This window comes from Rhinolophus sinicus, chromosome 16 (assembly GCF_057876585.1).
Source record: "Rhinolophus sinicus isolate RSI-liver-muscle chromosome 16, RSI-T2T, whole genome shotgun sequence".
In the NCBI taxonomy this organism is placed as follows: domain Eukaryota; kingdom Metazoa; phylum Chordata; class Mammalia; order Chiroptera; family Rhinolophidae; genus Rhinolophus; species Rhinolophus sinicus.
In genome coordinates, this window is record NC_142516.1 from 46,901,506 (window position 1) to 46,916,728 (window position 15,223).

The following is a 15,223-nucleotide window of genomic DNA, read 5'->3' on the forward strand; positions in this document are numbered from 1 at the left end:
TTTGGGTTTTTGTTACAGCAGATGTAACTTGTACCCTAATCTAAAGGCATACTGGAGAAGCAATTCTTACCCACAAGGAAGTCAATTACATAAAATGAGGGACTGTTTATGGTGGGGCTCCAACAATTCAAAAGGCACGCTATCTTAAAAAAAGGCAACATGGTATGCTAGAAAAAAAAATTAAATCTGGTTTTTCAGTCCCACCTCTGCCATTTAACAACAGTAAAAGCTTGAAGAAGTCATAACATTGCTAAGTTTCTGTTCCTCCATCTACACACAGGGTTGTTGTGTATAATAATATATATGAAAACTTCAAAAGTATAACACAGCTCCTTGACAAATTATTGTAGCATTCAGTTTACACAGTAACTTATGTAGCCTTATCAGTGCTAGCCTTAATCATTCAGATTCCTTTTCATGATTTCTGACTGTGAAAATGAGGGTCTAAGTCATTTACAAGATCCTTTCCAAGTTTAATATATGAAGATAAAGAATGCAACACGTCACAGAGATCACTGGGACTAAATTAAGATTTTAAATATGAAAAGAATTTAAAATTTGTCTATTATAACATTCATTGGACAGTTTACCCCAAATCTTTCCTCACCCTGGAATGATTTATTTCAACCTACTCCTTACTATTTGGCAGGAACAACTGAGTGACTTCAATCTCTACAGACACATGGACCCAAATGCCACAAGTGTATAAGCATACTCCTAAAAGTCAAAATGAAATGAAAGTAACTAAAGGCTACTCAGAAAGGTAGTATTTGTGGAAGACCGTGTTGCATGTTTCTAGCTTACCTAAAAATAACCAACCCATGTACAGCCTCTCAGAAGGCAGGGTCCACAGAGCCAGAGCTGCTTTTAGGCCGCCCTTGGCTTCACCAAGTCCTCTTAAGCACAGTCCTTAGAATGAAGCTGAACAGAACAGTACTGCTCGTTCCTTTTGGGAGTTAAAAGAAAAAACACAACAACAAATCTTCCAGGCCATCTCCACTAACTCATTTTGGAGCAATGAGCAAATAGTTGTATCTTCACATTAAAAAAAAAAAAAAAAAAAAAATCCCCTATATCCAACTTTTCCATTAGGAATGAAAAGCCCCAAATTCAAGAGTCAAATCTCCCAAATGTGCAAATTAATTGTTTTGCAAAAATATATGGTGTGACTACAAAGTAATGAGATGGATTGGTGTAAGTATCATTTAGAGCAGTTCATCCAGCTAATGTATTCATAGTTCATGAAGGCAACTATGATAATAATTATATCCAGACTGCCCAAGGCTCACTCAAAGCCTGTTAAGTGTCTACATCCTTTGGACAAATGACACTATCAATAAAATAGAATTAAACTTTCCAGTTTAACTTAGAATTCTGAGACCTTGCTGTATAAAATGCATAGTACATACACTTCTAGATTTAAAATAGGTCTCAATAAAGGTGGAAAAAATGAGAGAAGGAAACATTATTTATAAAGTGCCTACTATGATGCTAGGTGCCCTACTAAGTCCCTGATCTCATCTGATCCTCTCAACAACTCTGTGAATCAGACACTATCCTTATTTCACTAATGAGGAAATGAAATGAAGTAACTTGTCTGCAAGCGATAAAAGTCTGCCTAACTCAAAAATACATTTTAAAAATTACTTTAGATAGTAGGTTAATGTAAGAAATAAGATAAATAAGCTATTGGGAATGTTTTTAGCAAATCTAGGATTTCAACCTAAAAAATGTTATACTTGCCTTTTAAATTGGCTTAAGATGGTTTAAATATTTTTTTCCATGTGTTTATTGTTGCTATTAGACTGTAATTCCCTTGCAGGCAGACAAGGACTAAATTTTCTAACCTTCTGAACATGGACAGACTGCCAAACACTGTTCTGTAAATGGCAGGCACTTAACAGACTTGTTTTTCAGTAAATCTGAAAACCAAAATGACTCTTAAAAAGATTCAAAATGTAAAACCAGTTCTGATTTAAAATGACATACACTGAACAAATATGAAAATACGCATTTATTACCAACAAAGTAGTATTTCCCACAAAGAGTTTTTTCAGTCACACACACACAGACACATACAATAGGACAAAATTACATTTTTCACACACTACAGATTCATATTCCAAAGAAAATAAGCATATGTTCAAAAGACAAGCAGAAAGCAGCAAGAAATCTTTCCTTTTACTTTGAATACTAAAGACCTTTCAACAGTCCTTAGTCAAATCAATGAAGATTTTTTTCATTAAAAATACTTGTCACCTTAAGGTTTTAGATATTTTATTCATCAAATCACTTCTAAAGTTTTTATAACGTGAATTTCATTAAAAACCAACTTTTGCAGAAAATACATGAAGTTTTAAGTGGCTGAGTCTATAATGTGCTAGACTTATTCTTTTATTAATATGTTAAAATGATACATAATTTATCCTTCACAGCTTAAAATCCAAATCAAAACCAAATATTAACTTTGTCCAGTAGAGAAATATAAATGCTAACAAACAAGATATGGAGTAATTGTTGGCATATGTACAAGATGTGATCAAACAATGTGGTGAATGTTTAAATAAAAAAAATTATTACAGTAAAAGACACATTGCCATTGCCCTCTCAAAATACATCCCCTTCCTTTGAAGACATAGTTCTTGCCACTTTCTGAAGCAGCTCTGGAAGTCCTCTTTCGTGAGCGTCTTTAGTTGTGCTGTCGTGGCTGCCTCAATGTACTGAATAGATTCAAAATGTTTACTTTTCATGGTCATTTTGACTTTGGGGAAGAGCCAGATCCGGTGAATAAGGTGTATGAGGACACACCATAAAGGTTTTATTTGACAGAAATTGCCGTACCAGAAGTGATGTGTGACACGGAGCCTTTCCATTCTGATCAAAATATACAGTGAATGCTGCTGCCGAGTGCCATCCAACGGGAAGGCAGGGATCTTCAACATGGGAAGCAGCATGTCGAACCTTAGTTAACAGTGTGTGACAAGTTTCAACTTGTTCAGTGCAGCCAGTCGGGTGTGAGCTTCGGTTGAGAGGTGTTTTAAAGTGTGCCGTCAATCATCCTCCATCATGACAACACTCCATGTCACACATCACTTCTGGTATACGGCAGTTCCTGTGAAATAAAAACATTACGATGTGTCCTCATCCATATTACTCACTGGATCTGGCACTGGGCAACTTCTGGCTCTTCCCCAACGTCAAAATGATTCAGGACATCAAGGCAGCCATGACAGCACAACTAAAGACACTCACGAAAGAGGACTTCCAGAACTGCTTCAGAAAGTGGCAAGAACAATGGGATAAGTGTGTTCAAGGCGAGGGGGAGTATTTTGATGGGGATTAATGGCAATGTGTCTTTTACTGTAATTTTTTTTTAAATTTAAACATTCACCATATGTTTTGATCACACCTTGAAAACTGAAATGTAACTGACGATTTATTTTCAAACACACCTAATCTTCAAGCTTCTTTTTCACATTGATATTAATTTTGCAGAAATAAGATGACTGGCACTAACTTAGACAATAAACTACACCAAGCACATATTAGTGATGTATTTTGGTGGAAAACAAAGTATTAACAAACATTTGGAAACAACATCCATTTACTACCATGTTACCAAGTTTTTCAATGTTTACTTGTTCATACTAGTAAAAATGTTAAAAATATTTTCATAGTACATGCATTAGACTTAGTTTAGAGAAGGTTCTTTTAGAATTTTTATGAAGAGAAAATACCTTTTTAAAGAGAAATGTCCAAGTGAGAGGACACAAACTTACGGTTCATTATTTTTTGCCATAATAAGAATATAAATTCCAGTGGCTATTTAAGAATATACAAAACCCAAACTGAATGCAATTTTTCAATTTATTCAGGCTACCAAGTCAAAAATATAATTTTGTCATTACTGACACAAATCCAATCCACTGTTCAAAGATACGTCCTTGGACTATCCATTTTCTTACAAGAATTATTTTTTTAAAAGAATAGAATTTATTTGGCACTGTTAATTGGTATAACTCAGAGATAAACAAATGATTTTCTTATCTCATTCTTTCATGCTGAAAGAAACAGTTTAAACAGATTTTATAAGATAATGGGGTAGGATCAACACTGTAAGGAAGGACCCGTAAGCTTAAGTTCTAGAAACATTAGGTTTTAAACAAATCAATGCTTTCCCTCACTCTTTATATAACTCCAAGAAATTTTAAATATAAACTGTAGAAACCAGTATATGAAATCTTAAGAAAAATCTTACTAAAAATAATTATAAAACTGTTTTTAGAAATTTAAGATGTAAAATACAATTGACTTTAAATTAAAAAAAAAGAAAAAAGAACCCACACACTTTGCAGGGTTATTTGTTTAAAACGCTTGTCACTTCATTTTATTTTGTCAATCTTTTGGTTGCATCTTGCATCATCTAGTGGCCACCTTGTGGCATTTCAAAGAAGTCCCACTACCATTTTTGAATCCCAGTACTTTCTTTCCTTTGAGATACCAATACAAGTATAGTCCCAAGTTTCATAAAACTTTTTTTAAAGGCCCATAAAATTCCATTTCCTAGTGGAGATAAGGGTCATCTTTAAAATAGGAAGAAATGAACAGATCTGTCATAAATTAATACTGTACATTAGACTAGACACTTCTATATCAATTTTTAAAAATTAAATATAACACTGGGAGAAAACTATGACAAGCTCTAGAGTCATCTTTAGACTCCAGCAATAATTAAAAGTTATTCTGCAGTTAAAGCTCAGGGTTACCATGTCGACTAAACTTCCTGTGATGATAACTAACCCCTCCCACCATACCTCTGATTTCAAATAGTAAATACTTTTTAAAAAGGGAACCCAATCACTTGTGGTTAGAGTACGAAGGACTCAAGTCAACAAAGACTGACAAAGACTTAATGTTTACTACCAGAATATTCCACAGAAAGAAGTTATTATGGTCTCCATCAACCCATTTGTATTTAACAGTAAATTTCCAAAAGAACTGCTCTTTTAGTTAACGAATCTCCTAACTTTTATTCAGTGGAGCCATACTGATAAATAGAATTTAACAGAAAAATTCCCAAGTTCTCTCCTTTTATTTTTATTGAGAAGGTTGAGTGAACGTAATACGGCGCCGCCGTCTTTGGAAAGCCTTTAAATTCCATTTGTTTGGTTCCAACATATGAGGACCATTGTAGACAAATAATACTGTCATCTTTTCAGAATAAGGGAGATTTTGTAGGAGCTGTAAATGTTAAAACAAACTGTCATATAATGCTGTGTACAGTAAGAAGCACAATTTTCCCACCTTAGATGTGTAGAAATACATTACTTGTAGTATTAGTGAAACTCTTATGAAGCTCTCAAATAACTCAGCATATAACCTGCCAGATTGTGAGCCTTACCTGAATTAGCACACCTGACGCCTGGCCAAGGCATAATCAACATGCTTAGGGAACCCTCTATATTGACAGGCCTAATTGGATCAGACAACTTCTTAGGTAAGGTGCAGAAGTGTGTCCTCCAGAATTTTCCCGATAGATACTTTCACTCATTTTTCCACAAACAATTATCAAGCAACTTTTATGGTCAGGTGCTGTGACAGACTGGTAGCCTGAAAAGTGCGTAAAAAGGAGGTGTGGTTTATAGGCCAGTGTATTTGGTAAACAATAGGGTATTACCAGATCTGGTTATTCTATAGAGTATCTGCTGGAAGAGTACACTATTCAACAAAAATTTGAATTTAGCTTGGGCTCTCCAAGGAAATTTTCCATGAATACTTAGTTAAAAAAGGAAAAGAAGACATCAATAAACACATCTTTGTACATGAGTTTTATAATTTATCCGCAGTATAAGATGCAACTAAAGAAAATTTCCTGTTGCAATGGTTCTAGCTTATGGAACATTTCTGTAAATGTACTTCTGTTTTTATGATAGTTAATCTGTGAATAGATGTTGGGACACTCATGATTTCCTCTGTGCCAGAGCAGTGGCAGTGGTGACTAAAGAGGGGCAGAGTATGACAATACAGGCCTTTCTGGGGAAATTAGGAGGGCGAGTGTTAGGGTTTGAATTTCCCTGTCATCTTTTAATGCTAAAAGGGGTTCTTCTCTAGAGGAGGAGTAAGTGCCAAAAGCAGGGAAGAAATCTCTGTTCTAGAACATAATGCTACGCCTCCTACATTTCCTTTTCAGATAATGAGGTTTCTGATTAAGTATGTCACTGGAACTTGTCCCCTTTAGTAATACAAATAATACTGTAATCTTTTTAGTTCCTTTTCTGGGAGTGTTCCTGCTCAAATGTACATATTGGGCCCAAATCTGCTACATGATTAAGCCACAGGGGACTTCTGAGTACATGAGCACTTTTAGGTTACTTATTACCTACCTTTGGTGTAATAAAGAAATACTGAGAAGTGTTTTCTTTACAAGCAGTATTTACAACCATTTCAAACACTCTCCGTTCATTGATCGGGTCCATTCCCTAAACAATGACAATAATAACGATTATATTTAATCTATGACAAGATACAAAATAAAACTCAAGGAAAAGAATAATCACTATACCTGATTGATTTCATCAACTACTCTGAATGGACATCTATTAAGCTCTTGAAGTGCCATCAAGTATAACATGGTAGAAACACTTCTTTCACCTCCACTTTGATGATGAGGAGTTAATTCATGCAGCAGAGTACTACTGCGAAATTTGACTCTAATTTGAATTCCATATTTATCATAGTCTTCCTGTAAGACATTTAAAAAGCTGATGAAAGATGGGTTTTCTCTGGTAATTTCATATTGTTATTTGAAAACAGACTGAATAAACCAATTATAAGCGTAGAACTTAAAATTTAGTGATAGTTTAAAGAAAACCAAAAAAATATTAAAGAAACAGTTGCTATCTACAAGCTTTAGGGGGTCTCCAAGGATCTATGAGGATAAGAAAAATATTCAGAATAAGAGTTACCTTTTTCCTTAACTCATAACATTCATTTCAACTTTAGTAGGCTTCCCAAAGGTTTTTAGAAATTACTGAGTGAAGAACCCTGTCATGGAGAGGCACCACCTATTCCAGCTAGGTTTCAATTGCTAGGTTTTAAAGCTATAGGTGCAAGTAATTAGAACACAATGGAGTATCATGCCATTTTCTACTAGAAAGGCAACTGGATGTCACCACCGCAGAGGGCCCTAACAGGTCTTCCCTGCTGCTTCAGCTGGGTAAGAAAAAATAAGCAGACTATTTGCATACTTTTAAAAAAATATTTGTATTAAATCAAATATATACATGATACTTAGCAAAAGCCTGTCACATAAGAAGTGCTTACTAAATATTTGTTGTAATGAGTAAGTACACTCAGTTTTCTGTAAATTTTGCCCAAACTGAGGCTGTTGTAAGGCTTATTTACTGCTCTTATCAATGTCATTTCTATATCTATCAGGTTTGGATTTACCCCCAAAATGAGAAGCATAACTTAATAATTAAAGGTTAACTATTTAATGACTAGAGTTTCGAGAGCTAAGACAGCACCAACCAAGACAAATATAATGCAAGCCACACAGGCAATTTAAAATTTGTTAGTAGCCATTAAAGTAAAAAGAAATGTGAAATTAATTTTAGTACATTTTATCAAATATACCCAAAATAGATTTAACATGTAATCAGTAAGATATTTTAAATATATTTTTACATCCTTTTCTTCATACTAAGTCTTCAAAACTTTGGTGTGTATTGTATATTTTCAGCACATTTTACATGTTTCAAGTGCTCAATAGTCATATGTAACTAGTGGCTACCATATGGACAGCAGAGGTATAAGACTAACAGTAAGAACTTATATAAAAACACAAATAACTTAACCATAAACCTAAGAATCCTGATAGGCTATCAAATTTTAGAAATACCACCTTCAATCTGTTTGCCCTCCAAAAACAAAAAGAAAACAAATAAATAACAATAAATTTTAAGTTTTGATTCCCACGGTTTACTTTTTAAATTTATACATTATATATCTTTCATAATAAATTTATTAACTATGCTATTTCTTAACTATAGCAGCTTTGATTGCTAGCGCTTCGGCTTTGGCTCTGCCACTTATTCTTTACTCTTTCTGCCCAATTCTAGCTTCCTTCATCTTACTGAAAGCTCTGGCTAAAGAAGACAGTTCTAGAACTATGACTGAGGAGTCTAGAATAGAAGCAATTCAAGGGGAAGGCTGAGAAGATAAGAATGTCCATTATCCAGGGCCAATAGCTAGGTAAAACAATTGAACTGAAAAGGCTAAGAATCATTGCTATGGTAATGAGTTATCATTTAAAACACAGAAAAGCTATCAAGAAGAAACAGCACATGATAGTTACAGCACCACCATGCAACAGGACCTAGATTAAAGAATGGGATTTCTATGACAGCTCAAGTTCCACAGGCTTCCCTATGCTTACTTGATCATATTTATGCCTCATTTGGTCAAGCTATTTGATAAAGATACTGCAGTTACTCTGAGCTTGACAAAGCTCTCAATTATCAAAATTTCATCCCATAAAAATGATCAAACGATAAAAACAATCCCATAAAAACTGCCACACTGAAGGGGCAGTATTTAAGAGCTTAGGCTCTGGGATCCGGTCTGGGGTTTGCTCTTTTGCTTTGCCACTTGGTAGCTGTGTGACCTTGAGTAAAGTTTCTGTAAGTTTCAGTTTTTTTATTTGTAAACTAGGGTTGATAGAAGTACCTGCTTTATAGAATGTCTGAGGATTAAACAAGATAACAAACTTAAAAGTACTTCACATAGTGCCTGGCACAGAAAAAATATGTATTATAAAATACTACAAGTATATTATTGTTACCACAGTACTCGTAAGGGACATGTGTCCCTTAATTTTAACAAGCCCAAAGACTGGGTAGATAACAATTACTGTGACAGAGTCTACTATCTTACTAGAACTTAAAAGTGAAATGATGTTTGCTATCCTTGTATCTCATACTGAGCAGATGGAGTCATGGGGCAAAGTTCCTAAGGAAAGAAAAAAAGCTCTACTTTGCTTTATATTTATGTATGTAATATACATGCAAAATTGCATACAAGCTAATATACAAAATGTTGAGCTGTGAAGGCAAGGAATTTCCTTCCTTCCTTTCTCCCTCCTTTAAAAGGGGGAAATTTTCAAAATACACAAAATTAGAACACTAAAATAAGCTCAATGTATTATCAAGTGGTCTCTACTATGATTGATACATGACCATTCTTGTTTCATCTATAACTCTACTCTTTCCCAATTATTTGTGAAGCAAATCCCAGTTCATCTCTTTATACATTTCTTAATGGTAATTTTCTTTTACCCACAATTTTAATTCATAAACATAGCTCAAGAAATCAGCAGCAATTTTTCAAATATTTTCATTCTTGTGAGCTGTTCAATTCTTGATCAAAAGGAAACCACTGATATCATACTGTATTTCAGTTATGTTTGCCAATGTATGACTCTTCTAACTTGGATAGCAGAAAGCAATGCAATGTATTTATTCATTACAGCTAAATAACCATTACTTAGACTGGATATAAAAAGAGTTAGTAAGGTATTAATCACCAAAAACAGAAACAAAAAAAAACCTCCAAAAAACTGACCCTGATGGAATCCGATAGTCTTTTTCTTCCTTTGAAAAATTGTTCAGTTAAGAAAAATTTTCAGATATAACTAGAGTAAATAATTTACATATAATTACAATTACTTGCCAGGAAATATTTCAAATGAATTTTACCTCATTTTCTATATGGAGGTCAACTTCACCCGCACACTGCATAGAACTGAAAAAACTGCTGAATTTTTCATTAATTTTTCCTACCAGCTCTTTTAAAGGATTAAGCCACCTCTCTTTTACCTGCAAATAAAGGCAATATAAAAATACAATTGAAAAGAAGTGTTATTACATTCTGATACAAAAGTTTACATAAAACAAATTTAAATATCAGTATCAACCTGGTCATAAGAATGTATGTTGCATTTTTTTTCTTAGAAGCATATAATTTCATTTTACATTATTCTACATTCCCATATGATTAATGGTAAGACCGTGACAAGAAGAAAAGACAAAGATTAAATCATTACCTGTGAAATGTTTTCCCTATATTTATCCAGTTCATCTTTCTTTATCTTTAGTTCCTCAGTTAATTGCACTATTTCTTCTTCTCTTTTTGTGTATTCATCAACAACCTGCCAGGAAAAAATTATTTCTTTAAGATAAATCTACTAAAGGACAAAATTACAGGAAATGTGCAAAATTAAAGGAAATGTGCATCAATTAAAACGTTAAATGAAAATGCCAATGTGTTCCCTTATTTGTATGTTTTTATAACATATTGAAAATGCCTTTTTTTTTTTTAATCCTTGAGAAAATAGACATTGCAATATTTCAGGTTAGCCCAACTATTCTTTTTATAAAGAAAAGGCACAGAACACTGTGTTCCTTAGGAAGAATCTATTTAAAATTCTAATAGATTCAGAATCTGGCATTTAAAGCACATTGTTCCTGCTGTCTAGCTTATTATTACCAAGAGCTCTAGTACAGAGTGGGAGGCAAGTACTGGAGGGAACTGTGTGTGCATGCGTGCGTGTGTGTGTGTGTGTGTATGGGGAGGGTGGCGGTGGATATAATAGGCAATAGGGAAAGAAGCATACTGTAGGATTCAGTCCTGTGAAGCAAGAAGCTCTTGATCTTTCTTCAGTTAATAAAGCATCAATTTCATCCAATGTGTTTGGAAGATCTTGGAAAGCCTAAAGAAAAGAAAATTGTCCATCATTAGACAGTACAGTGAAAATAGTTCAATTAGTTAAAAAAATATTCTGCTAAGTATCTACTACTATGTGTTCAACAGCATGCTAACACACAGGAATCAAAGAAATTATAAACAGGGTTTTTTGCTTTCAAAAAGTTTGTAATTAAAAGGAAAAAATATATGTACTTAACACTGGATAATACCGTAAGGCAGTGTATTGATGTTGAGTATTAAAATAAGCAGTACATCTCATACAGGCTATGGAATTTATAGAGAAGGAAATATGAGTTCATGCTACAGAAGCTACAAGAGAGTTAAGATAATTCAGACGCCTAGAATTCGTCTCTGGGCCTTAAAGCAAATGGCTAAGGAAAAGCAAGGCAGAGGGGAGATAGGAGCTTGGAAAAAAGAACAAGCATACCATGGGGGGTGAGGAGTTGTGTCCATTTGGAATGGTGGGTACTTGCTGAATTGGTAGAATGGGTCCAGAATATGTGGGGCATTGAAAGAGAGCAAGAAGTTAGAACTTTATACTGTATTTATGAAGAACTACAAAAGCATCCTAAGACTCCAATTACTTTGACTGTAGAATTGCACCATAGCATTATCTTCTGAGTCCGTGCCGTAGAAACAAATTAGAACAGATACTTTCCTACAAGGGGAAGCAAGTAGTACACTGTTTTGCCAGCACAACCTGCAAAGTGCACACACTACAAGGTACAAAATGAATCTTGAAACCCTGAAAAAGATTCTGATGTTACATTAATATCTTTAGTTTTTAAACTTTTAAGAAAGCAGTTCAACTTTCAATAGGCCTTCAGATATTTGTTAAATACATTTTGCCGAATCTGACTTGTCCACTGAGCTTTGAATTCATGTGCCCAAGACTTATTTAGTATTTTCACTTGACTCTAATAGGCATCTTAAATTTAAGATGGTGAAACAGAAATATTCCCTACCAATTTCAGCAAACCTATTTCTCCTCTTCAATCATCTTCATTTCAGTACATGGCAAAATTTAGGGGTTCCCTCTCTTATCTTTTACCTCAAATCCATTAGCATGTCCTGCTGGCTCTGTTCTTGAAATAATACCTCAAATCTATAAAATCTCTCTCCAGTGCTTCCTCCCTAATCCATGCCATTATAATCTCTTGTCTGGTCCAAAGCAATCATCTTCTAAATCGTGTCTGTGCTTCCAGTCTTGTATCCCTACTTTATTCTCCATATAGCAAGCAGGAGTGCTCTTTTATAAACTGACGTCAGGTACATCACTCTTCGGTTTAAAATCCTCCAGTAGATTCTATCTCAAAAACCCAAACTCCTTCTGTGGTCTACAGGATCCCACATGATTTGACTTCTGCCTTCCTTTCTGCTTGAATTATAATTTTTTAGCCCTATTGAGATTCCTTCTTCTCTGAGACATGCCGAAGATACTTCTGCCCCAGGGGCTTTGTATGAGCTGTTTTCTCTGGCTGGGATACTTTCCCCTCAAATCTTCACTTGACTGATTTCTTCTCTTCATTCAGGACCCAAAAGAAATAGTCATCTTCTCAAAGGAGACTTCCTTGACACGCTATCCTCTTACCTTGTTTTATTTTTCTTCTTAGCACCTCCTGCTTGCTATCCGACATTACCTATTTGTTTCTTTTTTGTCTGCCCCATGGTCCAGACTAGAATATAAATTTCTGTAGAGAAGGAAGTATATCTGTCTTGTTCAATGCCCGATATACACACACACGCGCATGCAATTTTTAATGTATAAATTATCTTCTAATTTTGTTCCTTTCAAAAACAGTATAACAAGGATAGAATCATGCTACTTTAGGAAAGAAAAAATTAGCACAGACATTGTATTAATATTTACTTACTTTGTGACAACGCAGTGTATTTTGGGGAAGTTCTAGTATATTTTTAGAAACAGTAACTACTCAATTTGTCTTTAAAATCTCTACTAAATTCCTACTATGTACCCAAACAGATTGATTCTCTGTGGTATCTGTGTCTGACACCATACAGTGAAATATTTGAGGATTTGAAAATTATAATCCAAATTAAGTTTTTTCCAGTTCTAGTTATATCCTTAGTAGACATTTCATTATCTATTGAAATAGATAACATTTGAAATTAAGAAAAAAAAAAAACCATACAAATACCAGATATTTTAAAATTCATTTTCTCATTGTGACATTATTCTGAGAGAATAGCCAAGGTATTAGCCCTACTTGTCAGATAAAACTTAGGGGTTACAGGGCTATATAAATGATGGAACTTGGACTAAAAGGTGGCATCTCCTCATTTTACTAATTAATGATGTATCATCAAATAAAATAATGGAAAGAGGAAAAGGCTCTTTTCTCCTTTCCTTACCAACAAGTTTCAGCCCTAAACATTTAGCTCCCATTGAACCCTAAATAAAAACCCTAATATCCAGGAAAACATTTTCATTTTGCCTTTGTATTTATAAATACCACCTCTATTTACTGTTTCTTATATACCTATTACTGCTACCCCTTAAAGGTAGCTTGAGGGGGGAAAAATCACTGGAAAAATGAATGTTATGGTACTAATAATTTTGTAAGGTGATACCAGGTTTTAGTAAATTTAGTACTAAGCAATAAGACTGACTGCTGCCCAAGTCTGAGTAGAGAAAATGTGTTAAGCAAAATTACATACATACTCAGTTAAAAAATGGGGGAAATGATGTGCTGTATTTTTTATAGCAAATCATGTTTTTCATGGCCCATTACAATGCCTAACACATTTTAAGCTTAAAAATAATGTTAAAAATGTTAACTCATAGCATTATATGCTTCTTATACTTACTGTCTGGTACTCTTGAGGAATGTTCTGCTCTGCAGTCAGGTTACACACTTGCCTAGCTCTCTTCATGAGTTCCTTGCATTTCTGCAATAATCTCTGTCTGCTTTCATCCAACTCAATGAAATGTTGCTATTACAAGAAAAAGAAATATTTTGAAAATACTGTTAAATCAGAGAGCTGTTTTATTAACACACTATATTATATATCAAATAAATTAATTTTGATTGTGATAAGCCAATCATTTGAAAACTGTATCTCAAATCATGTCTGCTTTATTGTAAAGGTTAATTTTGAACTTAAACGTTAAAATATATCAGCACATTAATAATACAGTATTACTCTAACTCATAAAAGCTTTAAAATTTAAACTTAATTACCTTTTTCTGAAACAGTTTAATTTAGCAATATATAATTTTACTGTAATAAAATTTGAAATGCACAGTATGTAGGCCTCGTATCAGAAAATTCTGCAGTCAAATGTAAGAACCTTTAAATAGTGTTTGATAGTTTTCCAAATGTCTTTCATGTAGTTATCATTTATTAATGGACACTTTCACACCTTCACCCAATAATTACAGAGAACCTATTAAATGTCAGTTTTTATTATGCACTGAACACAGAAAAATGAATAAGGGGGAAAGATACATGAAATCATCATAAAAGAAACAGCTACTATTTATTGAAAGCTTATGTGCTAGGTGCTTCACACACATTATTCCCTTATTTCTCACAACACTGCACAGTAATGTCCCCATTTTGTATATTACAAAAAAAAAAAAAAAAAAGACTAAGAGGAATCAGGGCAACTTGTCCAAATTCACACATTTAGTTAGAGGCCGTCAGGATTCACCTCCATGCCTGCTCACAGAATTCATGCTCTTTTCATTGTAGCATGATGCCTGTCAGTGGAAGACGACTGGACAGAGGAAAGCAAACAAGAGTATGTGTGTGGTGGAGGGAGGGAACACAGGAAAGCCAGAGGGGTCCCCGAAGCTATGACAAATGAATGGTCTTAAAGGACAAGTAAGAAATTAGTAAAGAGGAAGCAGCAGAAGGCATTCCCAGGATAGGTGATTACAAACGTTAAGGCATGGAAGCCTCACAGACCCACTTATTTATGCAAGAAATCGAACGTATGGAGGAGAGGTAAGGGCGTAAAAGATCACAGTGTCCAGGTGGGCAAGAGCCAGATGGCAGAAATTTCAAGTGCAATGAGGAAGGAAACATGGAATGCCTTCTGTGGACCAAGCTTTGTGATAACCACTATCTTGTATGTTAATTACTCTAATCCTGATTATGATCTAAAATAAATGTATGATCTTCTTTTTTTGGTTGTGTTTCAGAGATATTAAAAAACTTGCTAAGGTTGTGGAGATAGCAGATGAGCAGCTTCCTGATAAAGAAAACAAGTCTAGCTTGCTCTTTCCATTAAATCTCAAACTTTGGTCTACACCAAAAAAATACCCGGGGTGGTAGTGGTGAAGCTTGTTAAAACAGTACCGATGACGCAGCCCCAAAGCAGACCTATTCGATTAAGTTCTCTGGGGCTGAGGCAGGGACATTTGTATTATTAACAAGGACCGTGGGTGATTTTTATGCACATAAGTTTGACAGCAAAGAAACTAAACCAAGA

General features: G+C 34.3%; 1 protein-coding gene across 7 annotated transcripts in view; it reads right to left on the reverse strand.

Moving 5' to 3' along the window:
- Nucleotides 1–5,081: 5,081 nt before the first annotated feature.
- The window catches only part of SMC5 (structural maintenance of chromosomes 5), a 68,203-nt gene continuing 58,061 nt past the window's right edge, over nucleotides 5,082–15,223 (reverse strand). For 3 of the 7 annotated variants that reach the window (XM_019730613.3, XM_019730604.3, XM_074330549.2), the window contains exons 18-25: nucleotides 13,594–13,719; nucleotides 11,192–11,236; nucleotides 10,673–10,768; nucleotides 10,103–10,207; nucleotides 9,756–9,875; nucleotides 6,563–6,742; nucleotides 6,384–6,479; nucleotides 5,082–5,241 (exon numbers count right to left, since the gene is read on the reverse strand). In XM_019730613.3, the coding sequence (XP_019586172.1) occupies nucleotides 5,098–5,241; nucleotides 6,384–6,479; nucleotides 6,563–6,742; nucleotides 9,756–9,875; nucleotides 10,103–10,207; nucleotides 10,673–10,768; nucleotides 11,192–11,236; nucleotides 13,594–13,719 (912 nt within the window). In that variant the 3' untranslated portion in view covers nucleotides 5,082–5,097. Of the gene's footprint in view, nucleotides 5,242–5,424; nucleotides 5,611–6,383; nucleotides 6,480–6,562; nucleotides 6,743–9,755; nucleotides 9,876–10,102; nucleotides 10,208–10,672; nucleotides 10,769–11,191; nucleotides 11,262–13,593; nucleotides 13,720–15,223 lie in introns of those variants that run through there. The other 4 variants (XM_088793221.1, XM_074330548.2, XM_019730619.3 and 1 more) reach the window with 4 other exon arrangements.